Source organism: Dunckerocampus dactyliophorus, chromosome 10, assembly GCF_027744805.1.
Source record: "Dunckerocampus dactyliophorus isolate RoL2022-P2 chromosome 10, RoL_Ddac_1.1, whole genome shotgun sequence".
NCBI lineage: Eukaryota > Metazoa > Chordata > Actinopteri > Syngnathiformes > Syngnathidae > Dunckerocampus > Dunckerocampus dactyliophorus.
In genome coordinates this window covers 19,632,800-19,657,176 of record NC_072828.1, presented here as the reverse complement: position 1 = coordinate 19,657,176, position 24,377 = coordinate 19,632,800, and the positions used below count along the sequence as shown (strand labels likewise).

At 39.5% G+C, this 24,377-nt stretch overlaps 2 protein-coding genes across 12 annotated transcripts; one reads left to right on the top strand and one right to left on the bottom strand.

Moving 5' to 3' along the window:
- Nucleotides 1-1,116: 1,116 nt before the first annotated feature.
- dnajc19 (DnaJ (Hsp40) homolog, subfamily C, member 19) lies at nt 1,117-9,047 on the top strand. 2 transcript variants are annotated; one of them, XM_054789776.1, is made up of 6 exons: nt 1,117-1,235; nt 1,530-1,581; nt 1,665-1,738; nt 1,883-1,962; nt 2,067-2,137; nt 2,363-2,748. In XM_054789776.1, exons 1-6 carry the CDS (start codon nt 1,233-1,235, stop codon nt 2,413-2,415), a joined length of 333 nt encoding a protein of 110 aa, XP_054645751.1. In that variant the 5' UTR covers nt 1,117-1,232; the 3' UTR covers nt 2,416-2,748. The 2 variants fall into 2 exon arrangements, with proteins under 2 accessions (XP_054645751.1, XP_054645750.1); XM_054789775.1 differs by lacking the exon at nt 2,363-2,748 and adding an exon at nt 2,756-9,047 and having other exon boundaries at nt 1,119-1,235.
- On the bottom strand, nt 2,963-23,441 carry fxr1 (FMR1 autosomal homolog 1). 10 transcript variants are annotated; one of them, XM_054789764.1, is made up of 19 exons: nt 23,353-23,441; nt 18,560-18,612; nt 18,379-18,472; nt 16,639-16,710; nt 15,547-15,695; nt 15,166-15,259; nt 14,887-15,003; nt 14,627-14,797; nt 13,962-14,040; nt 11,476-11,585; nt 11,185-11,286; nt 9,876-10,004; nt 9,477-9,705; nt 8,792-8,885; nt 8,520-8,623; nt 8,227-8,430; nt 7,960-8,037; nt 5,966-6,048; nt 2,963-4,508 (listed from the first exon to the last, which is right to left on the bottom strand). In XM_054789764.1, exons 1-19 carry the CDS (start codon nt 23,401-23,403, stop codon nt 4,335-4,337), a joined length of 2,187 nt encoding a protein of 728 aa, XP_054645739.1. In that variant the 5' UTR covers nt 23,404-23,441; the 3' UTR covers nt 2,963-4,334. The 10 variants fall into 10 exon arrangements, with proteins under 10 accessions (XP_054645739.1, XP_054645740.1, XP_054645743.1 ...); XM_054789765.1 differs by having other exon boundaries at nt 11,185-11,280; XM_054789768.1 differs by having other exon boundaries at nt 11,185-11,271.
- Nucleotides 23,442-24,377: the final 936 nt, after the last annotated feature.

Sequence of the window (24,377 nt, the reverse complement as noted above, 5' to 3'; positions counted from 1 at the left end):
TCGATTGGAGAACAAAAGTCGCAATTTTACAAGAATAAACTCATATTATTATGAGAAAAAAAACATTTTTAGTAACATTTCATCTGTATTACAGAGCTGAAATGCATTTTTGTCTTGAGCTACATGAAGCTTCTCCGCATATCTCAATGTGTTGGTTTACAAAATATCAAAGTGGCCCTTGCATCCTTTCATTTTTCAGAATGTGGCCCTCCGTTGAAAAACTTTGGGCACCCCTGCGCTATGGGATGCAGAACTCTACGTGGTCTCGTCGAGGACGCTAATGTCGGTTATATAGCCGCGGCGAGTTAACTTGCTTGACTTTTGGCAACGCAGCTTAAGCCCAGTTCCAACTGTAAGGAACACCACAGGACAGGACAGTATTTCCACATGGTGGCTGCGCTGGACCTCCACTTTCTCTCATACCGCGTGACGGTATGACGGAAAAACTTAAATGGGTTTGAAAGCGTGACTTTTTCATACCGTGGTATACCTTGAAACCGGTAACTAGCCCATGCCTAGTCTGGAATGGATATGAAGATCGTCTACGCTGATCCCTGTTGCAAATTAAGGATTTAGCAACTGACGCACAGGTGAGGGCCTATGACCGGTTGATGTTAAGAGGCTCACCTGCCATTGGTTGGCGCTCTGTACTGTCATGGAGAAGCTGTCTGAGGATTGCCTGCTGTGGCTGTCCCAGAATAATCAAGACGTTCTCCACAAAGTCCAAAGTGATTGTTACCTTTAAAGTGCTGTTCATGATTATAATCTGAATAAAGCACAGGAGAAAGATTTTAGGCAAAGAAAATGTATAAACACACTTATTTGCAAACAATTTAACAATACTTAATACACCAATATAAGATAATTCAAAAATATAAAGAAACAAAATCATTCCCTTTTATTGCATACAGTTGGGTAAAATAAAGTCAACTGTTTTGTAAATAATAAAGTCAAGTGTTTTGTTCTCGCGTGTCAACATACTTATTTCCTGGGTTTGCAAACAATATAAAAATATATAAATAGAAATGAAGAACATACACAATTTAATCTCGTCACGCTAGTTACCCTAATCCGAGACTAATTTGTTATCGACAGTGTCGACATTTGGATTGCTCACCAATAGTCTTTACGACAATTTCTGACCGTTGCCGACACAAACACGGGGACGTCAGAAAACATGAGGTCAAAAGTTATTACCCTCGTCTGCATATAATTCAACATAACGCAAAGAAATGGTAAGTGCATGTTCGCATTAGCCACACAGAACGACAAAGTTCCGCGACTTTGTTGTTGTAACGTCACCAAATGTTAAGACGTAATTGCTAGGCTAACGTTAGCTTGAATCGAGTCTGCATTATAATGCAAGCTAACCAAAGCTTAGTTAGTTGCGTGCAGTGTGTCGGTTATGTTGTGTGTTGACGTCACTGTAGCAATTAGTTTGAGTCTGTTCACCCCGCAAAAAGCATCGGAACGGTCAGCTAGGCATGAATGATGTCTGTCTGGAAAGTTACCTGCTGTTGTCACTGTAGGCCAGCTCCATGGTGGCAGCGGGACTGGCTCTGGCTGCAGCTGGATTCGCAGGCAAGTACGCTTAACGGCTCCATATCATTATATGTCCTTGATGCCCACCTTGGATGCATGGTCCTCTCTCCTCCGTCACCCAGGTCGATATGCCATGCAGGCTATGAAGCAGATGGAGCCTCAGATGAAACAAGCCCTTCAAAGCTTCCCCAAGAATGTAAATGGCATTTATCAACACTCAACATAATACTTTTCCCTCTCCGTTCTTTATAAATTTGAGTAAAATGGATGGAAAGTACACACATACATTGAGTAGGTAGTATAAGAAGGTGACTTACTAACTGTGTGTTTGTTTTTGCAGGCCTTTGGAGGTGGTTACTATAGAGGTGGGTTTGAACCAAAGATGACTAAGAGAGAAGCTGCCTTAGTTTTAGGCGTCAGGTATGTCAACTGTCTTGGCTCGCACTAATCCCTTGTTTCTTTGCAGACAAGTGGTGGGGTTGGGAGGGGATATGTCCTTAACGTTCCTGTTGCGTGTCTTTCAGTCCCACTGCCAGTAAGAATAAGATCAGAGAAGCCCACAGAAAACTGATGGTACTAAACCACCCAGATAGAGGTATGTGGAACGGCCCACAGGTCTGTAATGTACATGCGGCAGGCAGTATCTTGCAGGGGCGGGCTATAAGATGACATCATCTGATTTGCATAACTGGTCATGACACGTGCACATCTTTTTTATGGATGCTGTGGGAGACATAGTGGGGGGGAAAAAACATGAAAAGCCAAACAAATGTTTAGAAATACAAACGTACTTTTCTTCTTTTTGTGTTTTATTTTTAAGACGAAGCCACCTGTGGGTGCTGTCATGTTGAAGTCTCCAAAAGTGTCGAATAAGACCAGAAAAAGCCACGGGTCGCTTCGTTGAAAAACAGAAAACCAAGGGGTCTGAAGTTAGCAAGACAGATCCTTCCTGCAACGTCTTCCTAGGCGCCTATGAGCTGGTGTTAAGAAGCAGTTACGATGCCATCGACTTTACAAAGTTGGAATGACAAGCTACATACAGACAGTCCCGTTATAATGTGTTTATGAGCGACGTACAACAGGGAGCACCAAATCTATTTGTGGCAGTCCAAATTTATACATGTGCCGCCACAAATAAATGAATGTATGGGAAACACTAATTTACCAAGGATTCTGGGTTACATCCAAGTGTGATTTCCTTGTGTTCTTCCAGGTGGCTCTCCCTACCTAGCAGCGAAGATTAATGAGGCTAAAGATCTGATTGAAGGCCAGACCAAGTGACAATGCTGGACCAAGCCACCTCATGCTTGCTCATCGTGTTCTCGAGCAATTGTTTTGTGTTCTCGAATAAATCCCATCGTGCGAATTCTTAATAGAACGCTCCCGTGTTTTGTTGTGAGCATTTCGTGAGGTCAAAATGAGCACACACTTGGGTTTTAGATCTACATGGAAGATCCTGTTTATTTAAGAACTACCTGCATACAAAACATATTGCACATCAACCAACCAGAATGATCCTTTAGAAAAAAACAAAAGAAAATACTGTTGTTGACCCAACAGAAGAACTTGAGCTGGCGCAACTCTTAGTAGTCCAAATTTGTCATTCTGTGTCAAAGCCTCTCATGATGTAGCTTTTAGTGTCAAGTTAAGAGGTTGCCTTTTGTTTGTTTTTCTATTATTTTTTTTTTTTAAATACTGTACATAAGATAAAATAAATAACCCTTCCTTTGTGGAATAGTCGTCACCAGTTTCCAGCCAAACTAAAATGAAGAAACAGCGCTTGTTAGCTACATCTCTGTTCAGCACTTAACAGGAACAAGGCAGTTTCCAAATACAATTCATTCTTGACAGAAAAATAAGGTTCAGTGCAAAGGAAACAACTCTCCTAATGTTTTTCCAGATATGCTGTAACATTTCCTCGTGAACAACGTGGTTGCATGTAGAAAAAGAGAAAGCAGCTACGTCAAACTTATTAGTATAGAAAGGATAACAAACATTAAGAACAGTCACACCTGACTTTAAAAGATATGGATCTGAAATTCTTTTCCGGGTCTTTTCAGTGGTTGCCTTCGCCAGCCCGCAGTGCCAAGCAAACACTTAAGACACGTCATCTGGTCCAACTGTGGCAGGTGGGCATCAACTACTGAAACCAAGCGAAAAGATTTCAGATATTGTGCGGATCAGGTTCAAACTATTCTCAAGGCACAACAGCTGATCACATCGATGTCAGGCATACGGGGGCTTCCAATCAACCTAGCTGCACTGTGGTATTTCCCATGCAGAAAAACTATTGAAGTACAAACAACTTCAGATGCACATACTATCCTGAAAATGTTTTGGAAGCTTCTTCTTGTCCCCCTGGTAACTGCAGACTTAAAAAAGGGGGAAAAAGCCCTTACCAAAAAAGAAGAGCTGCATTACTACCACAGTATGGGTTTGAGTGGAATCCCTGACTACTTCAAATACTGCCTTCACACTCATTCCTTGGACTGAAAATGAACATTTACATAGAGTCTGTGTGTTAGACTATCTTTGGCAAGCTTATATAGGAAGAGCTGCTATAAGAAATAGACTAACTGCATGGATAGTCGAACAGGAGTGTGTAAAGGAGTGGTGTGAGTACAGACCACTAAAATGTGCACAGTGGAACAGATTTCAAATGTCCCTAATGTAAAAAAAAGAACAGTTCCTGCTGCAATCTTAACATCTGAGACTCACTCAATCGACTGAGATTCCAAACGATAGCAGAAAAGCGGAAATATTAGAAACCATTTTCTTTCACTTGGGTCTGACTAAGAGAGACCGTTTACAGCAGACCGGGGGTCAGGGTCCTCTTTGCTGGACCCCTCGGTGGAGGGGTTTGGGACTTGGGCGGCATTGTTCTCACTTTCCGTAGCGCTGTTAGAGCCATTGGTGGTTGTGGAGGCAGCCTCTGGGCTGTGCTCTGCTATGGCATTCACCTGATCCTAGGGGGGAAGGAACAAATGGGAAAAGACAAATGTTTCTCTCATTCATTTACGTTTTCATTTACACGACCAGAGAAAACGATGGACAGATTTCACAAATACAAAGCATTAATCCAGGGGTGTCCAAAGGGTGGCCTTTGGCTGTTTGTTTTTTAAATTGATCTGTGGCATATACTTAAAAAAAAAAAAAAAAAAAAAACAAGCAAAAAAGAAAAACAGCAAACAAATGTGCAGTAAATTTGACAAGAATGAAGTCTAAATATTAAGAGAAAAAAAGTTCTATCTAACGAGAAAAATAATTGAACAAGAATAATGTAATATTATGAGGAAAATTCAGTTTAGCAGCATAAAGTTGAAATATTAAAGAAAAAAATACATTTTAAAGTTGTAATTTTTAGAAAATTGGAAAAGTTAAAAAGTTATTTTGAAAAGAAAAGGCAAAATATCAAGAGAAAACTATTTGCAAGAAGAAAGTTAGGACAGTAGAGACGAAAAAAACAGCTTTATGAGAATTAATTCAAAATATGAAGAGATAAAAAATTTCATTCTGAAGAGAAAAGTCGTAATTTTACAAGAATAAACTTGTTATAATATGTGGAAAAATAATGTAATTTTAGTAGCATAGAGTTAAAATATGTTTTTTTTTTAAGTCATAATATTTTGAGAGAAACAAAAGAAAATAAAGCTGTAATTTTTTTAAAATTAGGTTGGGGGAAAAATGTCAATATTATGGGCATAAAGTCATAATATTAAATATTAAAATGTACAAAGATTATTTAGGAAAGTTTATATATTTGGAAAATAGGGGGGGGAACCATTGAAGTATGACCAACTGTCATACTAATGATGTGCTTTTTCACCCACAGTCATGGAAAAAATGGTTAAACCATCCTTGTTTCTTCATTTTCTTGTTCATTTTAATGCCTGATAGAACTAAAAGTACCTTTGTTTGGACAAATATAACAATAACAACAAAAATAGCTCATAAGAGTTACATTTTTTGGCAGTACAATGCTATAGCTATCCATGTAAGAACTTAAGTGATTTTGATTATGAAGAAAACCATGGAAGCTGCTAGATATTTCTTAAATGAAACTCTTATGAGCTATATTTGTTATCAGCATTATATTTGTCCAAACAAATGTACCTTTAGTTGTAGCAGGTATTATAATGGATCAATAAACTGATGAAACAAGGGTGGTCTAATCGTTTTCCCCATGACTGCATCTCACAAAGCTGAGATGCAGAAACATAACTAAACTTCTTAGCATATGTTGATTTAGAAAATATCAAAGTGGCCTTTGCATCCTGTCATTTTTCAATATTTGGCCCTTGGTGGAGAAAGTTTGGACACCCCTGCAGTAATTTCACCAAATAGCGGCCAACAAAACTCAAGTCTGTGCAGCGTCACGGTTTGCAAATGATTTGATCAAAGGGAAGAACATTAAAGTACAAACCTCATCCTTGTTTTTCTTGGTGTCCTTGGTAGTCATCTGTCTGCTCTGAGAGTCGGCCCTGGTCATCAAGTCAGCCACAGTCACTGCAGAGAGAGGAGATGTGATTCATGCATGTGAACATCCACTGGCTGTGTGAAAAGTGTCAAAGCAAGAACAGATGAGTTGACAAAGCCGCCAAATCACATGTATAAAAGGTGACCTTATTTCTTAGTCATCAAAAACATGACTAACTACAAACCTAACTTCCAGTTGTATGCGTTCATCAATTATCATTTATTATGAATTAATTATATTTTTTTGCACAACAGCAACATGTGACCGTGACTGGAATCCACATATTGTGATTTAAAAAAAATAAAATCACAGTTTGTGGCTTTTAAAGATCTGAAATAAAAGTTTTTTTCTTCTGTAATAAAAAATATTCGTGAAAAATCACTCACTCTTGAAGATGAAGGGTTCAATTCATAGCTTTCAACAGTGGAGACTTCCGACACGACAAAACGATTGAACAAACACAAAGCAACACACCACAGGAGTAAAAACCACCCAGGCAGGCGTAGCAGCAACATTAGTAGCGCAAGTCTTAATTCTAACGGAAATCAGTACGGCTCTGACATAAAAATAATCCTTTGCTGTTTTAAAATGAGAAATTGAAAACCGGGAGCATATAATCTGATGTTCGGCCGCAAGAACCTCAACCATCTTGTGTCAGAATACATTCAAAAACAGGCCTGTTTCATTATTTTATACACAGCAGTTACAAAATGATTGCCGACAGATCAATGAAGACCTGTCAACCATTCAGTAATTTTAAATTCAATTGCATTGTTTACAATTTTGCAAAAAGGCTAAAAAAAACCCCCCAAAAAAACGGTTTGAACATCATGTCGTCACTATCACTGTTTTTCAAAAATTAATTAATAAAATGACCACTCTTTCATGGGTTGAATACGCCTATTATTAGTCAAAACATATGCATATATAAGCAAATTGTACATATTTTTGGCCGTAGTTAAGCATTTTCAATCATAAAAATGGCTACACAAACTACATTACAAAGGTAAGGCATTTAGAAGATGTTATATGTACTGTAGTATCTGCGATGGTGTGTGCACCTTTAAGAGGCGGAGCCTGGGAATTGATGTGTGTGATGTCAGCTAGCTACTGTATAGTTGCTGAGTGTTTGCATGGTCAGCAGCAAGGTTCGCAGTGTGGAGAGTGCCTGTGACTGGCATGAGTTGTGGCTGACAGCAGCTCCTGTGTGAATGTTTACTGCACATGTTCCCTGTGCCATTGCAGTAGCATTCTACTACAATGGCCACTAAGTGTCAGGAAAGTTACATTGATGAGACAATACTCTCCTTTCATCGCAAGAAAACATTAGTAATTAGAGTGAGAAGGGAAGTGTTATTGCAGCTGGAATTAATCAATACGTTACAACAGTCATTTTTTTGCAAATGTTGATCCAAAGACAGAGAAGGCATTCAGTGAGTTGGGCTTTATGCCCGCTGAGCGAGTTGTAAACCCACAGAAAAATAATATTCTACAAGCCGACTAATCACAGCCTTAATGGTCTGCAAGGTTAGATTTTTTGTTAGAGGTGCACGTCAAATGAAGCAAGAGTGTTTTGCAGTGGGAGGAGTGAGGTGATGTATAAAGCGTATCAGGAAAGTAGCGCACGAGCCGTATTCAAGGGTCAAAATGCGTCCAGAATATGTTACTAAAAATGCATTACTATACTCTTTAAGGAATTTGCTTGGAAGGTCAATAATCATTTTAAATCTGGCAGAGTGGGACTACAAGGAGGTCAACTTAATTCTAACACGGCAAGCACGTGCAGATGGTCAGAAGTTAAAAAAAAAAAAACACACCACTGCAAAGCATTTAAACAGCTAAATTATTATCATATCATCTATGAGCATGATGGCTAAATTAGTTGACACATCACACAAAAGCAGAACTGGTGCAAAAGGCAAAGTGAGCAGTGATGATACCTGGCTGCCTTTCTTCAGGCAAGCGAATACGTCGTCGTCTACTACGATTACGGCGTTGAGGTTGAGCTTCAGAGTCATCTATGGATGGTGACAGGAATTGGGAGCTAAACGTGAATGTCCAGAATATAGAGACCTGTCTTGGCTGGTGCTGCCAATTACATTTCAAATCATGTGGTGTGCTAAGCCAAGTGTTTTTTTAATGCTCAGTTGTTTTACCCGCTCATGGTGAAGGGGAAGTAATCTTTCCTTATTTTGTGACTTCCATACCTATTCCATTTTCACTCATTGAAGCATTGTCCGACTCGCTCATTCCATCCATCATTGTGGCGTCCTCATCTGTTCTACGCCGTCGAGATCTTCGCCGACGGTTGACAAGCAAGTTGGACTCACTAGCATCTGTATCAGCAGTCTGGTCAGTCTCTGTGTTTGTCTCCAAGGCAACATACGCGCAGTTGTCATCCCGAGGCCCTGCTGCAAAGTGATTCGTTTATTTAAACAAAATACTCACCACTTGCTTTTCTCCTTACCTGCATTCTCACCAAATCTGAAAGTGCATTTACCTGAGCTGTTACTGTATCCTCCTCTTCCTCGTCCTCCTCGTCCTCTGCCTGGTCCTGGTCGCCTGCGACTATCTCTTTGTGGACGTGGGCCTTTTTCCCTTTCCCTGCAAATCAGTCAGCCAATGCATCCATCAATCCAAAGCTTTCATGTGGTCAACATATAACACAGAACGCTTGGTAATAAAATCAGACACTTTACTAAACACTGTGGGACAATCTAAATGACACAAAGAACACCGAAAGAGCATATTGCACAGTACAATACTACTAACCTATTCTGCTCCTCTCCAGCCAGAGACCAATCGCTGACCTCATCTCGGCGCTCACAATCAGTCTCTGAGGCATTGGACTGCTCAGAGTTGGTGCCTAGCAGCATCAAAGAAAGAGACACCCAATGAAATGCATACAGTATACAGTATTTGCTCCAATTGTGCCTCCTTTTCAGACATGTTGAATTGTGCAAAGGTAACTATGTGATGTTTCTAACTGTAACTTGTTAAGCATGTCTGAAATAAATAAAACATACCATAGTATACCATACCAGTGTGTGAGTGTGCATGATGTGTTGCATAAAGACATGAACTAGTTGAAAACAAGGCAATCAATCAGTAGTAAGAGCTTCTCTTACTTGTCAGACATAATGAATGTAGCAGATAACACTTCTACCATGTGTATCTGCATTCTTACACCAAGTCAGTCTGCATGAATACGTTCTTATGTGTCCTTCATCGCTCTGCTGCTCTTCAGAAAGAAAGCCAGAGTACCCATGCAAGCACAGGGAGAAGATGCTAACAATACAGAAAGGCCATAAACAACTCCTTCCACCAATGCTTTAAATTTTTTTAAATGAACTGTTCAGCAATGAAAAGAATCCTCTACAGACACAGGAAGCATGGACAAAAAGCTGGATCACACATGCCATAAGACGGATACTTTGAAAGTAAGTTGGGTGCCTACCATATCCTGTGCTGTAATTGTGGCCTCTGCGTCCACGACCCCGACTATTGTAGGAACGACCACCATGTGACGCCGAGGATGAAGCATTGGCAGTGCCATCTGTGTTATAGCCCCCTCCTCCTCGCTCCCCCCGGTCCCCCCTGTCCCTGTCTGCTGTTCGATGGCCCTGAGTGAGCTGACGCAACTGTTCATCAATCTGCATCCGCTCCAGCCGAAGCTGTTCAACCTCCTAGTTGGATAAATGCAAATATGTAAGAATAAGGTTAGAGGAAAAATGAATATAAGGCAAGACGAACAGTAAACAGAGAATCCTAAATAAGTTTGCAATTCTTACTCGATATCAAACAAAACTTTAAGGAACTCTTTTCTCATGTACGTATGTATACTCATCATACACACATCTACACATCCTGTGTGCCGTGTGCGACTTATTCTCAATCGTGCTAGGTTGCATCCCTGTGCAATATCCACAATCTGCCTCAGCTCTTCCTCTAGCTGCTGGCTCTGTGCAAGAAGCTCCATCATGTCCTACACATACAGTGAAACACCAACATAGAAAGAGCCAACAGCACAGAACATGCAAACAGCACAAAACAAACATACTTAATTGTGTTCAGAATAATAGTAGTGTGTTTAAAAATGTAAATTAAGGTCTTACAATAACTGTTATTTCCATACACACATATGCATTGAGATTACTTTTTTATTGTAATATTATAATACATTTATTATAAAGGGTTTTTTTAACACTTTTTCACTGCTATTATTCTGAACACAATTGCAGACAATACCAAGGACAGTTATTAGTAGAAAGATTCTGTTGTATTAATTTGTGTCATTAGTACCTGACAAAGCATCCACAAGGGCTTTTTGAGACAATAATATACAATCAACACCAATATCTACAGGAATTTACTTCATTAAAAATATTTTAAAAAACATGAGCACAGTTGGTAAAGTTGCCAAAATAGCTTCAGGGCAGGAAAGCTTCATTGGGACTTCTAATTACGCTGACAAAATGTTGGTATTTGACTATACTGTTCAATGGCTCTTGCTGGGCAAAATTTGTCGGAGCCTCCTGCATAATGCTATGCATTTTGTATGCAGGCTGTGTACAAGTCAGGTTTGTCAGCTTGGCACAATCTCGCAGACAAAAATACCTGACAGAGGAACGTCTTGATACCATGTTTCCTGTCAAAAGGATGAGGACCAGGGTGGGCTACCATTGGAACTGGAAAAAGCTACTGTTAGTTTTAGTGACCCACCACAATGCAGTGAGACTCATCATTTGTATTTTATTTGTACATGTATTTGCACATTACGAGTTTAAAATAACGTATTCAATTGACAGTTGATTATACTAGCAACTCCCTGGTGGAAACTTTGCAAATCGTCTTAAAAGCCCTGCTGGCATACTGGTGACAAGCAAGCGGTCATGATGTTTAATGTACAGTCACGATTCCAAAATGTTTGATTTTTGATTTTGAATGCTCCATTTTACAGAGATGTTACAGAAACATTTCAAATTTGTAAAGCTGCTAGGAGGCGATATGTGGCAGCCGAGCTACAAAGGTCGACTAAGCGCTGATTAAGTTAATTCAGTCATCCAAGGGGGTCTGAAGCTATGGTAATGTGTTAACGGGGAAACTCCAAAACACACACACACACAAACATGTTCTTACATTGACACACAGAAGCATGCTCTTACATTGAGGTAAGCGATGTGGTACTCCAACAAAACCTGAACATTTCCAATACTCTCCCTAGTACCGACAAAGGTAAAGGGGACCATTCCCTGTGTCAACAAAACCAAAAAACACAATGTACAAGTCAGTATACGGCAGTTCTAAATCCAGCATGGTACAAAACCAGTATTCTCGGGGCATTGAATCGATCACAACTGGACTGGATCAATTCAATGACCTATGCATACAATGACTTGGATGAATGAGAATATTCACAGGCAAAACTGCAGTAGCAGCATGCCGAAGCAACATACTTCTTGTCGAGGTTGCTTGTTGTCATTGTCTCCTTCTATCTTGACCCTCACCACTCCAGACTTGTCCACAATCTCCTGAATGACCTTTCCATTCTTACCAATGACTTTACCTAAGGACAGAAAGGAGATAATAGGTAAACATCCATGTGCATCAAATATTTCATGACAGATTCCTGCATTTTAAAAATATTATTGACATATCTGTCTTTAGCATAAGTGATGCGAATTAGGGCAGCACAAAAAAAAATGCAATCTCGATTCATACTAACATGCCATCTACTTTCTAAAAGACAACTACTTTAAAATGTTTTTACTTCACTCATTTTACACAAGAGCTCATACTGCTCTGGTTCTACCCGCTGATGGCCAACGCCACCAGATCGCTTTAATTTATTGACTTTTGTTTTGACTTGTTTTTATTAGGTGCATGAATGTACTGTCGAGTGAGCAATTCTGCTATGTTTGGAGTATTTTCAATCATTCTATTCATTTCTAGCAAGAAAGGCCCCTCTCAACTTGTCTTTCCAGGACCTCCCATTAAGTATGGCCAAAATACCACTGTAAGTTTCCTTAAAGCATAACAAGAAAATGATGAGTTTAACAATCATGATAATAAGAATAAAAAACAATGATAATATTAAAAAAAACCTCTTTGCATGCAAAAAAAAAAAAATCAACCCAGAGAATCGCAATCTCAAAGCCAGAAAAGCATGATTCACATTTTTTGCGGCATCAAAGAGGAAGACGCATGGGTTTTCAAGGCAATTCAATATTATTGTCATTACAAAGACGTACATGATTACAAGTGATAGGGCTTATTGTGCTAGTCCAGGGTCAGCAACCTTTACTTTCAAAAGAGCAGTTTTGCCCCCTCAACCTCTAAAGAAAAAGTCTGGAGTTGCAAAACATCATCTTAAAACATCTTATAAACTTTTAAAAGTCTGAATCTTTCTTAACCACTTATAACAACGGAATACAACAAATAGAAGTGCAGTGTGCATGTGTAACGGATGCCAACTGGTTAAACCTCACTACTGTACCTGGCGCCTCAAGGAATGTGCAGCACAGTGAATGTACTGTAAAGCTACTGTAATTGTTGTATGTGTGTTGCTGATATAATGCCTCTCTTGCACTGCACACTAATTTACCTATGGGTATTAACAAAGAAACCTAACCTAACCTGAATTGACAGCCTGCTTCTTTTAGCTTGCTGGCTATGGCGATCAGCGGCTGTGACCAGCGACACGCTCACATCCAGAGCGAATTACAAGTCTCCCTCGGTTTTGATTGGCTGTCAGATTTGGAAGGAATTCTGGGGTATCAAAGTAGTTCAGAGGAGAAAAAGCGTCCGGTGTTGATCGAGTACTGTTGCTAGTACTGGAGATAAATTTACATAAATGTCCGTGTAAGAAATTTGCTAATGTAAACTTACCTGATATGTTTACTCTGGCCGCAATAAGTTCCCATGCCGCTGATTTTATGTTTATATCTCTATATTCATTTTTAGACATGTTAAATAGCTCCGGGTAAACTGACACAGCAAGTATTATTCCTCCGTGTTGACCTGCGAGAGCGTACTAAATAGCATCCTGTCTGCTCATTGGTCGGTCAATGAACTCCTGCTGATTGGTCCTCGTCTGGGCGACAGCGATGAAAAGTTGAACATTTTTCGACTTTCTGGGATTGCATCCAAGCAGGCGTGTGCACGATAACATACACAAGCACAAAATTTAACACACACAAATTTTGCGTGTCGCTTGGCAGGACAGAGGCTCGCGATAATTGTCCTGTCACGGAGGTTGCATTGAAACAGAATGGACTAGAGGCGACATCGCCTCCCATGTGTGGAGTCCATCAATCACTGCACGTATGTGGTCGCTCGTTCGAGCCAGTCGTGTGCAGGGCTGGACTGCAGGTATGACCACTGCAGGTCTGCTTTGGAATACATGGCTACTTTTCAGAAAGTTGAGTGCCTGTTTGAAAAATGTCTTTCAGCGTTTTTTTTTGTTGTTTCTCACCACATATCAAGCATATAGGGAAGCCAGCATCGTTGGAGGAGAATAAAAAGGAATCTGTCCGTGCAAAGTTCTAAACAATTTTCCACTGAGATGTTTCATTTTGGGGAGTGTACTGTATATTTATGGGTATTTTACCGCCGGGGCGAGGGGCGTCTCAACCAACGCAGGCAGGCAAACTCCGGCTCCCACATCCCCTTCCTCGCACTCATCCAGTCACCAGTTAGAACTCAGCCAGGAGGCATTTACAGGAATGCATCGGGCTTACAGGAAGTTGGATATTTTAAACTCATTTCAAAAATGCACATTTTCCCCATTCGGGTGTTATAATATTCGAGCATTGTGAATGGAGCCACAAGGAGGCTGAAGAGCCACGAGTTGCCGCCCCCTGTACAAGTCAGTTAAAGTTTAAAAGACTCACCTTAAAGATAAAATTTCAATAAGCACTTACAAATATCCATGTGTACATACCAACAAGGTTTCTTGGTACCTGGACAGAATCCTCCAGAAATTCTAGAAGGTTCCTTGCCTTTTTCACTGCTTCTGCTGTCTGAAAAAACATGAGGGAGCTTTAAACATAAAACAATACACTTATAGTCGCGGCTGGATTATCGCTCCCTCGCTATATCGCGTTTTTTCAGAAATTTATAAATAAATTAGCGCTGTTTTGTGGTAAACTATGGTCTATAATTAGTCAAACCACATTAAAATACAAGTGATATGTAGTACTCTGGTCAGTAGGCAGTAATGACACAAAACACTGAGACATTACCTTACATTACTTTATCTATGACGTCACAACCAAGATGGAGCGGTTCAGAAACTCGCTGGGGGGCGTATCCAAAGCGTGTCAAAATAACCACTTCATTTCTGTCCTATTTCATAGTTGTTTATTTATCCATGAGAGCCAGATGACAAAAATGTTTTATTAAGTGAGTACTTTCATTTTCTTGTTTTTTTTTTGTGTCAAGAGCACTTTAAAGATGACCCCCAGAAAGTATAACTTGTGTCAGCAGCTTCTTAAATATCTCACAACAACAACCAACATGTTGCTCTCAAAATTATTCAACCCCCATGAATGTCCATCCCTATTCAATAGTCATGCAGATGCCAACAAAAAAACCACAGGGCACTACCTCTCCATAAATTCTGAAGGTCGCAGTCTCCTCATCCAAATCAATAGCGGTGACACCTGAAACTTTCCGTGCTTGCTGAATGTTACTGCCATGACTACCAATGGCCAGTCCCATCAAATCTGGCCTCACCGTAAACTCCTCTTGGTAGGATGAAACCAGCTGTCTGGAGTTCTAAATAAACAAAGCAACAGTTGTGAGGCTGACATTAGTGCTCCATACCTTATGGCATTCTCAGCACACTTCCCTAGAAACCAACTGACCTCAAGGTGTTTGGTAGCTTCCTGGTTGCGAGACATTAGCAGAAGCTTGGTTCTGAGGCTGCGGAGGTGCATGTCACTCAGCAAAGACACACGCTTCACTGTTGACTCATTGGTGGACTACATATAAAAAAGATACAGTACATCTACGTCATTAACCTATGCATTACTGTTATTGATGTTTTTTTATACTACTAAAAAGAACCACTACTTGCAGCAGCATATCATGTATATGCAATTATAGACACATTAGTAACAGCAAATCAGAAGAAAGCTTGTTACCACAATGATTAGCTGGCTGGTCTCAGGGCAGTATGAGACTTGACAGGCTCCTACAGCTTTTTTAAAGTCTTTATGGGCATTATCATTCTGGCACCTGAAACATATAAAAACTTTAACATTTTACAAATGATTTCTAAGCTAAACCCCTTCACATTCAAATGCACAATTTAACTCTGAAAAAGCTACTCCAGCCAACGCATTCCTTGTTGAGAAATTAAAGAATGTAAATGTGTAGAATTTGGCATTAATGGTGTCTAGTCAGTACAGCAGCTAAAAATAACTAAGATACCGGAGTTGCTGGAATGCAAAGGTAGTGATTTGGTATTAAAAGGTTTGGACACCCCCGGTCTAGGACTAACATTGAAATGCTGTTGTACTCACGCCTCCTGTAGATCTTGAGGAACTTGGATACTGCACTTGTGAAAGTAATTCTTTGTGATTTCCTTGTTCGTGTTGACTGGGCGCAGGCGCTCAAAGGTCACGATCTCATTGTAGGTAGCGTCACAGGCAGCATACTCAATCACATAGAACTGAGGAGACATAAAGGTTACGTGCTTGCTCATGAGGGGTTCTGTTGGTTTCTTGAACGTATGTAGAGCTGCAACAATTAATTGATGCATAGATGATTAATCGATTATCCAACTAATTGACAACTATTTTGGTATGCAACTAACTAATAGGGGTTTTGATTTAAACATGTAAAGGACCTCTGATTTCAGCCTCTCAAATCTGAATATTTTTAAATTTTCTTAGTCATCCATGAAAGCAGACCTATTACTGTATCTCTGTATTTTAGGTAAAAAAAAGATATTCATTTTTGACTTTGGAAACATTTTTGCCTGTTTTCTGAAATGCTGCGGACCAAACCACTAACTGCTTGTGTTTGGTCCATCTAGGGCCTAACTGATTACTCGATTAATCTAAACAACAAGCTTCATATTAATCGACTAAGAAAGCAATAATTTGTTGCAGCCCTAAATGTATGAGAACCAGAGGTTGTGGACACAATGTGTAAAGTGCCTTGAGATAACGTATTTTGTGAATGTGCATTATATAAACAAAATTGACCGACTTGAATAATAAAAGCAAGGGATATTGTAATCTCAAGTATCCAGTGTTTCCCCCACGATTACATTGTAACAACACAACCCCCACACTGCATCTTGAAGGTAAAGTTAATTATGTTTAGTTTTATTGTTCACAGGTCATTTAAGGATACCTTTACTATAGAAAATGTCTATAACACCTTATTAAACAAACCACCTGAAAATCATATAAAAAAGATCTGATTTTGTCATTAAATGTTTTGATCTGATGTTTTGATCAATGTACTGCTGGAATAACTGTTCAGTTCCTCCAAAGCTGTAAACCTAAACAATCTAAACACTGTTCTACTGTACCACAAAACAAGCAACAGTGTCTTATATTACAGTAAGTGGTATACAAGAAGTGTCTCACGGAGACAAAACTCACATCTCCTTTCATCATGCAGACTTTAGCCAGCCACCAACCACAAGGCTCCTGCTCATTGGCCCTGGAGAGGATCTGACAAGAAGACAAGAGATTAAGGGTGTACTCACTCTACGCCCATACCTTGCGTGGGCCCACTTCACACCTAAAGTCTGACACATTTGGATACTGCGAGTGCTCTGAACCACACAAGTTCGGTTAGTTCCCCACCTCTGACACGAATGCAAAAGATGGGCCGGACTGGGCACACACAACATGCAGGTAGCCGAGTCAAAGAAGTACTGTGATGCGCTCACTCCTCGAAAGTTCTTTCATAATAGAAATAAACTTTTAAAACAAGTTGCTCATTTGTGTGTATAATGTGACATGTCATTTGTTAATTATGTGATTGCTCCTCTTGCAATGACTCAATGACAGCCGCCACCTTGAATAAAATTAATCATCAGTATGACTTAAAGGGATAGTTCGCATTTTTTGGCATGAAGTTGTATGACATCCCCATCGGCACTTTAGTCCAATAACAGCGACTTACCCCCCACTTGGTCTCCTATGTCCAGTTCTGGTTAGATTTCTGTGACGAAGAACCTAGTTCCGCTTAGTTGTTGGGGACAATTAAGTAAAGAGTCTGGCTTCTAAAAACAATATGAGTTCAAAAGATTAAAACATTTGCATCACAGAAATGCCTTCTCAAACCTCACAAAACGTCTCGGCATATCCCGCCGTATCCCTGCACACTGTTGCCTGTGCGTTCATGTGAATGTGACGAAGACACTCGCATCTTCTTCCGCTGGGGAACACATACGTAAACAGATGGCCGGAGCGCTCTGTCGCGGAAGTAGATGCGAGCGTCTTTGTCACATACACATGAACCCACGGGCAACAGTGCGCAGGAATACAGCAGGAGACAAATATACTGTGTAACGGCAAACATTTTGTGACATCTGATTTTTTTTTTTTTTTTGCAAATGTATTATCTTTTGAACGCATATTGTTTTGAGAAGCCTAAGTCTTTAATTAATTGTCCCCAGCAACGAAGTGGAACCACTTTCTTCATCACGGAAATCTGACCAGAACTGGAATTAGGAGACCAAGTGGAGGTAAGTCGCTGTTATTGGACTACAATGCTGATGGGAATGTCATACAACTTCATGTAAAAAAAATCCAAACTATACCTTTAAAACGGGACTATCTAGAACTAATCTAGAATAAATCTAGACCAGGGGTCGGCAACATTTACCATCAAAAGAGACGTTTTGCCTCCTCTTCCATTAAAACAAAATAGCGTGGAGCCGCAAAACATTACACAGCTTATATACCTTGTTGTATAACCTGTTACAACAACAAAATTCAACAAACAGAAGTGCAGCGTGCATGTGTAGGCCTACTCTGAAATAATTTAAACACACAACTCTGTTAAACACACAACTCCGTTTTTGAGTGGTTTCCATATTTGTGTAAAATAAAAACAAAATGTAGCCAACTTTAACATAAAAAAAGCCCATCAGAGTTCACATACTGTATCTGCATATCATTGTTGTTTGCACATTGCACAAAAATGCACATTTCCCCTACTTCGGTGTTAAAAGAAATCTTAGCGTTTGGCGAAGGGAGCCGCAACAAGAAGGCCAAACAGCCACATGCGACCATGACGCCACCAAAGGCCTAGCGTGAGTATGTCCTAAGAGAACAGCAGATTAAAGATTAAGATGAATATTAATTTATGGACAAGTATATCATCCATACCTCCACTTCCTCACCCTCCTTAATCTCCTTCTTGGTATCAGCAGGAGGTGGCATCCTGACATCACTGAAGGGCACTTGTCTTTCTGGTTGCCAACTAAAAACAAGTTAATTATCAGCATATTTTTTTAAATGGAACAGGACATTTATTGCAGAAGAAAACAATGTTGGAGAAACAACTTACTTGTTCTCAAAGGCAATGGTGAGCGAGTCATTGTGGATATCTTTGACTAAGCCCTTTTAAAATAGAAACAGACAGGGATAAGTTCCTCAGCAAGACATCAAAAATGAACAAAAATAATGATTGATTGGTTTGGTTTAATTTTATTTGAACATGGATGAAGGTTACAATGGAATACATCTCATAAATCATTTCTGCTCCACATGTCCAGAAGGAGAAGGAAGAAGCAAAGCTTATTTAATCCTACCCCCCATCCATTCCACATCTTGTGCAGCACATACTCTATTATTCACTTCCTGCATTCCATAGAATATGATTCCATATAATAATCAGTGTAATAATAAATAAATAATACAAAATAAAAACAAGCATGACAGAACAATAAATATAATAATCAAGACTCTTCTGCCTTATATTTAGCAAACATCAACTGCTTGTAGTGTTTTTTTAATTTGCTCGTCTTGGTACATTGTTTGAGTTCCTTGCTGAGTCCATTCCATAATTTAATTCTGCATACTGAAATGCTGTGGGTTTTCAGCGTTGTTCTCGCATATAGGTGTTTTAAGGTTAATTTTCCTCTAAGACCACATTTCTCCTCCATTATAGAGAAATACTGTATGACGTTTTGGGGTAATTACCGACAGTAAATCCTGCCACAGCGAAGCGGTACGACACAGTGGCGGCAGTCCGCCTCACATGCAGCCCACCATCATAGCTTCAAAAAACCCTAGGGGACACCCTGCGTATTTGTATAAAATTAAAACAAGACGCAGGCAACTTTAACATAAAAAAAGCTCATCAGAGTTCACATAACTGTATATCAGTGCTGTCTGCTCAATGTCCTTTACATTACTTGACTCATTATAGGCAATTCAATATGCTTGCACTGAATTAATGTCATCAATGTGCCTACTGGTGATGTTTGTTGCTATTTTATTGGTCCTGTCCTTGAGTGTCTTTGCAGAGAGAAGCATTTTTTTCATTTTCTGAATAATCTCCTGTTCAATTTTGCAATTGGAGAATGGATGATATTTTTTATAAACGATTCATTCATGTATTCTCCTTCTGTGAACAGTTTCCACCATACTAGCAGCTAGGGCTGAGCGATATATCAATATTTTTAAAATATTTAGATTTACTTTAAGCCCGATATCAAAAAAAAGCATATCGTTTATATCTATACAGTCGGGGTGTAACGGTTCACATGGATGCACTGAACCGTTTCGGTTCTGTATGTTCGGTTCGGACCACTTGCGTACCGTTTTGGTTATATTTTATGCTATTTTTCTCATTAAATTTATTACTAAGCACTTCAAGCGGAACTAAAGTCCTGGGAGAGTTTCCGCACGGACGCCTCTGTGTGTTGGACATTACTGACTGAGGGGGAGGAACGCTAGTAGCTCGCAAACATGACAAATGGCATCAAGGCAAATGCAAGTGTGAAGCCTGAGCTGAAGACCCTCCCATCTCACTACGGTCTCCTGTTTGGGAATACTCTGGCTTCCCTGTTAAAATTACGAATGGACAAAGGCAAGTAGATAAATCCAAAGTTGAGTGTCGACATTGTTCCACGGATATCCGCTATGCTGCAGGAAACACGTCTAACATGTAAGCGCACTTAATTTCAAACGGCATCATCTGGCAGTGAATGTTACATCGACAATAAAGAAAACCAGCTTAGTGCAAACACCGATAACTTCAGCATATAAACAACCTCTAGCAAGCAACTCTGACCAGGCCAAAGCAGTAACACATGGTGTTGGAGTTTTTATAGCCACGAGATTATGTCCATATTCAGTTGTTGAGAGCGCTGGCTTTTAGTACAGTCATGGAAAAAATGATTAGACCACCCTTGTTTCTTCTGGTTCTTGTTCATTTTAATGCCTGATACAACTAAAGATACATTTGTTTGGACAAATAATGACAACAACAGCTCATCAGACTCAAATTGTTTGGCAATACAATGCTATAGCTATTCATGTAATAACTTAAGTGATTTTGGTTATTATCAAGAACACCATGGAAGTTGCTAGATATTGAAGTGACCGACACCCTTCCTCGTTCGGTCTGGTCGTGGAGTGGGTCGAGGCAGTGAAGAGGCGGTCTGGTGCACACAAAACTTTATTTTCTGAGCTCAGGATGTCACACAGAAAACAGCGATACAGGTATCAGTGATCTCTGTAAAATGACATAGCAAGGGATACCATCCATCCCTTTTTGTACTCTTCTGCTATACTTCCTGTGTTCTCTGGTGATAGAAGTTATTACGTTATCATACAAGGATGTTTTTACTGAGATGCAGGTCATCATGACTTTTTTTACTGCTTTTAATATCTTAAAGCGCATCCTGTTTTCTGGTTGTTGTTCACCAAGTCACACCGCATCCTGCCTCCCAAAAGTGACCTCAGCCTAGTCCTATAACTGTTCTATATATGAATATATCTAATGAATCCATGTTTTTATTCATTGAAACCCTTCAATATCAGCTCTTAAATTCAACTCTTATGCGCTATATTTGTTATCACCGTTATACACATGTAGGTTAAACACATGTACCTTTAGTTGTACCAGGCATTAAAATGGATCAATAAACTGAAGAAACAAGGGTGGTCTAATCATTTTTTCCATGACTGTGTATGATTAAAGTTCTTGAAACTCGCTACGAAATACCACCACGTCCTCACTTTAGCCAGAAAGTTATACCAGCACTTCATGAAAAAGCTAAAAGTGATGTCGTCAACGAGCCATCACGTGTCCGCTATTTCACTTCCGACAGACGATTGGACTTCACGCGCAACAGAGAGCTTTTTAACTGTAACTGTCCATTACATTTCACCACAATGTTTAAACAATTGTTGAAATAATAAAACAATTAATTTTATTATTATTTTTCTATTGACAAAAACTCTTAATTTCTTTGAAATATCACCCAAATGGATCGCTTGTATTTATTTTAAAAAAAACTTCTGTTTGCATTTTTTTAAATAAAAGCATTTCAAGTCATTTTTTTCTGCCTTTTTTTGTATAAAAAATTAACCAAACCGAGCACTTCAAGAAACTTAACCGAACCGAAATGACATTTTAGTGTACCGTTACACCCCTACTATATAGAATGTTACATTTTTTGCAGTTTGCATAATTTCTCGCCACATATCAAGCATAAGGGTGAGCCAGCCAGGTCATTCAGAATTAAACTCTCTCCCCCTTCCCTGGTTCATCCTATCAGCAAGTCACGTGGGAGCCACCGAGGAGGAGGCTAAAGAGCCGTGAGTCGCCGACCCTTGCACTAACCCAAGAAGCACACCCTCTATGGTGGTAAAATAAGTATAAGAGCTAAAAATCGGAATTGAAAAAAATTTGAACAGAAAAAACAGAATTTTCAACAAATAAATCAAAATTTGGGAAAAACGGATTTCATAGGGGCCCACCCCGGCGAGCCTCATCAGCCAGGCCGAGTTGGCTTCGCTGGTTTTCTCCCTTGACAGCCGAGGCCACCAGCGAGGCTTGCTGGCGATCATTCATCATCTCACGGGAGGATTGATCACGTTAATTGTAACTAGTTATGTTTGTTGTCAGTTAATGATTGCATTTTTTAGCTCCACTTATTTTACTAAGTTTAGCTACTAATATTAGCTATCATTGAACGTATAGCCTATTGTGACAACATGACTACAAATTCTTGATCGCCTCTCTGAGAGGCTGAGGGTGTGTGTTTGTGTGTGTGTGTGTGTGTGTGTGTGTGTGTGTGTGTGTGTGTGTGTGTGTGTGACATTTACAGTAAGTGAATACCAACAGCCATGAGTGACAGCCAGGAAATGCCGGTTGTTTTATTCGGGCCCAACAAAAATGAATGACCATTTTTTTGTCAGTTTCTCTGTGAATTTAATTCCTTTGCTGCTTAACAGACAAACTGACCAAGTTTCAGTTTTCCTTCAGAAGATATGATTTATTTACACTGACAGAAAAAAAAAACTTATTTTGAGGAAAGCTCGAAGGTGTAGTGAATGACTCATTAATAATCAGTTACAACAGAAAAAAAGATCAGATGGAAATCGGTGACATGGAAGAAGGGAAACAGAAAGCAATCTTACTCTGTCTAGAAATAGCATTTAAGGTTTCAGTATCAGTGACCCTCCCCTCTTCCGTCAGCTGCTCATGACTGACAAGGAACAACTGTCTCATACGTAAATAAAAAAAAAAATTGCTTCAACATGATGGGAGTATCAAATAATAGACGGCAATGGCGGTGAGTGTTCAACGTCACTCACTGGCTCGACGTTTAGCATTATGCTTTCGTGGCTGATTTCATGCATATTCTGGGGCATTAAAACACCTCGCCAACTAAATAACAATGACATTATAATTACAATATACTACTAGTAAAAGACACACGTCCAAACTCCTCTGTGACTTCATTCCTTGACGTCAGCTATTAAGTTAGGTAACTTAAAACATACAATTAAATACCAATGCAAAGTAGAATACGTGACAGCAATACAGCAGCCAAGCACACTACTACTACTACTACTACTACTACTATCATTATTATTTATATATCGTATTATTATGTTTTGCTCTGGTTTAAATAAGATGCAAGAGGTGGCGACGATTCAGCATCAATGCTAGCTTAGCGAGCTAATTGTTGCTAGCAAGGCTAAAAGGGTTACAAGCAAGCATTTAGAATGGTTAGACCGCGTCTGAAAACGCTGGCACCTTCCAAGAGGTTCCAACTAATATGTAGTAACGCAAAATGATCATGTGCCTTACTAATAGCAAAACGATACGCCGGTATTTACCTTGTAATAAGCTCCGTTGGAGCCACGGACCTCCACCTCCAGTTCTTCCATATTGGACACGCAAAGGATGCTGGGACGACAGGTGCTCCTTAAAGCACCAACTACGTTTGTTTCATGCCTTGCTCTTTGGGCGCAGCATTATTAGTGTTTCACACTGAGATGATAGCATCATTAAGCAGATATGTTTCGATAAGAACATACAACGGCTATTGTTGTGGGGTGTTGAAGTAATAACACATAAAATATGCTAACACAAAAGTTAGAGAATCTATGGATTCAGTAACTTTTGGATTCGCATGTCATTTGAGCTGTGCTCAAAAGTAAATTATATTAAATCGAGCTGCATTTTGCCAACATTAGTGCATATAGTTACTGAAAAATTCTACTACAGAACAAATTCTGTATTGTACTGTACACTACTCTCTTTTTATTCTATTCCAAAGCATTCCCAATACAGTAATACCTCTACATTAAACCGACATTAAGTTGATTGCATGGTTTTTTTCACCCTGTATCTCCACATGCAAGCTACAATTTTCAATTTTTGGCATTCCTAACAAGCATGGTGTTTTTTACACTTGTCATTAAAAAAAAGGATTGCGCATATTGTGCCAATTGCTGCAAAAAACAAGCACAAGTCAAGTTGTCAAAGTCACGTGCTGCAAAAAAAAAAAAAAAAGGATGGCTCATTTTTGTGTCAGCATAAACATAATTGTGTCTCTGTACAAACAGGAATAATGCGCAATGTCACATAATTGTGGAGTCCAATGAAAAGCAAGTCATGCACCTCCAGGTTAAATTTTAGTTGGAAAGACAACTTGGATTCTTTTTCCAGAACTTTTACCAGAAAAAAAATGTAATTTGAAGATGCATGCCTTGTATTGGACATAAATGGTAAGTGGAATTATGACATTATTATCGCAGTACAATACAATTTGGACACACACCGACACAAACACATGTAGCGTAACATAAACGAGTCATAGAATGACTTTACTATGCTCACTCCTTGCCAGTTATATATG

What these genes read in the sequence shown, in the direction of transcription:
- dnajc19 (XM_054789775.1), top strand. An exon ending in GGCTGCAGCTGGATTCGCAG is followed by an intron (nt 1,582 to 1,664) that starts GCAAGTACGCTT and finishes TCCGTCACCCAG; the next exon opens with GTCGATATGCCATGCAGGCT. An exon ending in GCCTTAGTTTTAGGCGTCAG is followed by an intron (nt 1,963 to 2,066) that starts GTATGTCAACTG and finishes CGTGTCTTTCAG; the next exon opens with TCCCACTGCCAGTAAGAATA.
- fxr1 (XM_054789764.1), bottom strand. Translation starts at nt 23,403, where the DNA reads ATGGAAGAACTGGAGGTGGAGGTCCGTGGCTCCAACGGAGCTTATTAC. An exon ending in ACCATTGCCTTTGAGAACAA is followed by an intron (nt 18,473 to 18,559) that starts GTAAGTTGTTTC and finishes ACTTGTTTTTAG; the next exon opens with TTGGCAACCAGAAAGACAAG. An exon ending in CCTTCAGAATTTATGGAGAG is followed by an intron (nt 14,041 to 14,626) that starts GTAGTGCCCTGT and finishes ATGTTTTTTCAG; the next exon opens with ACAGCAGAAGCAGTGAAAAA.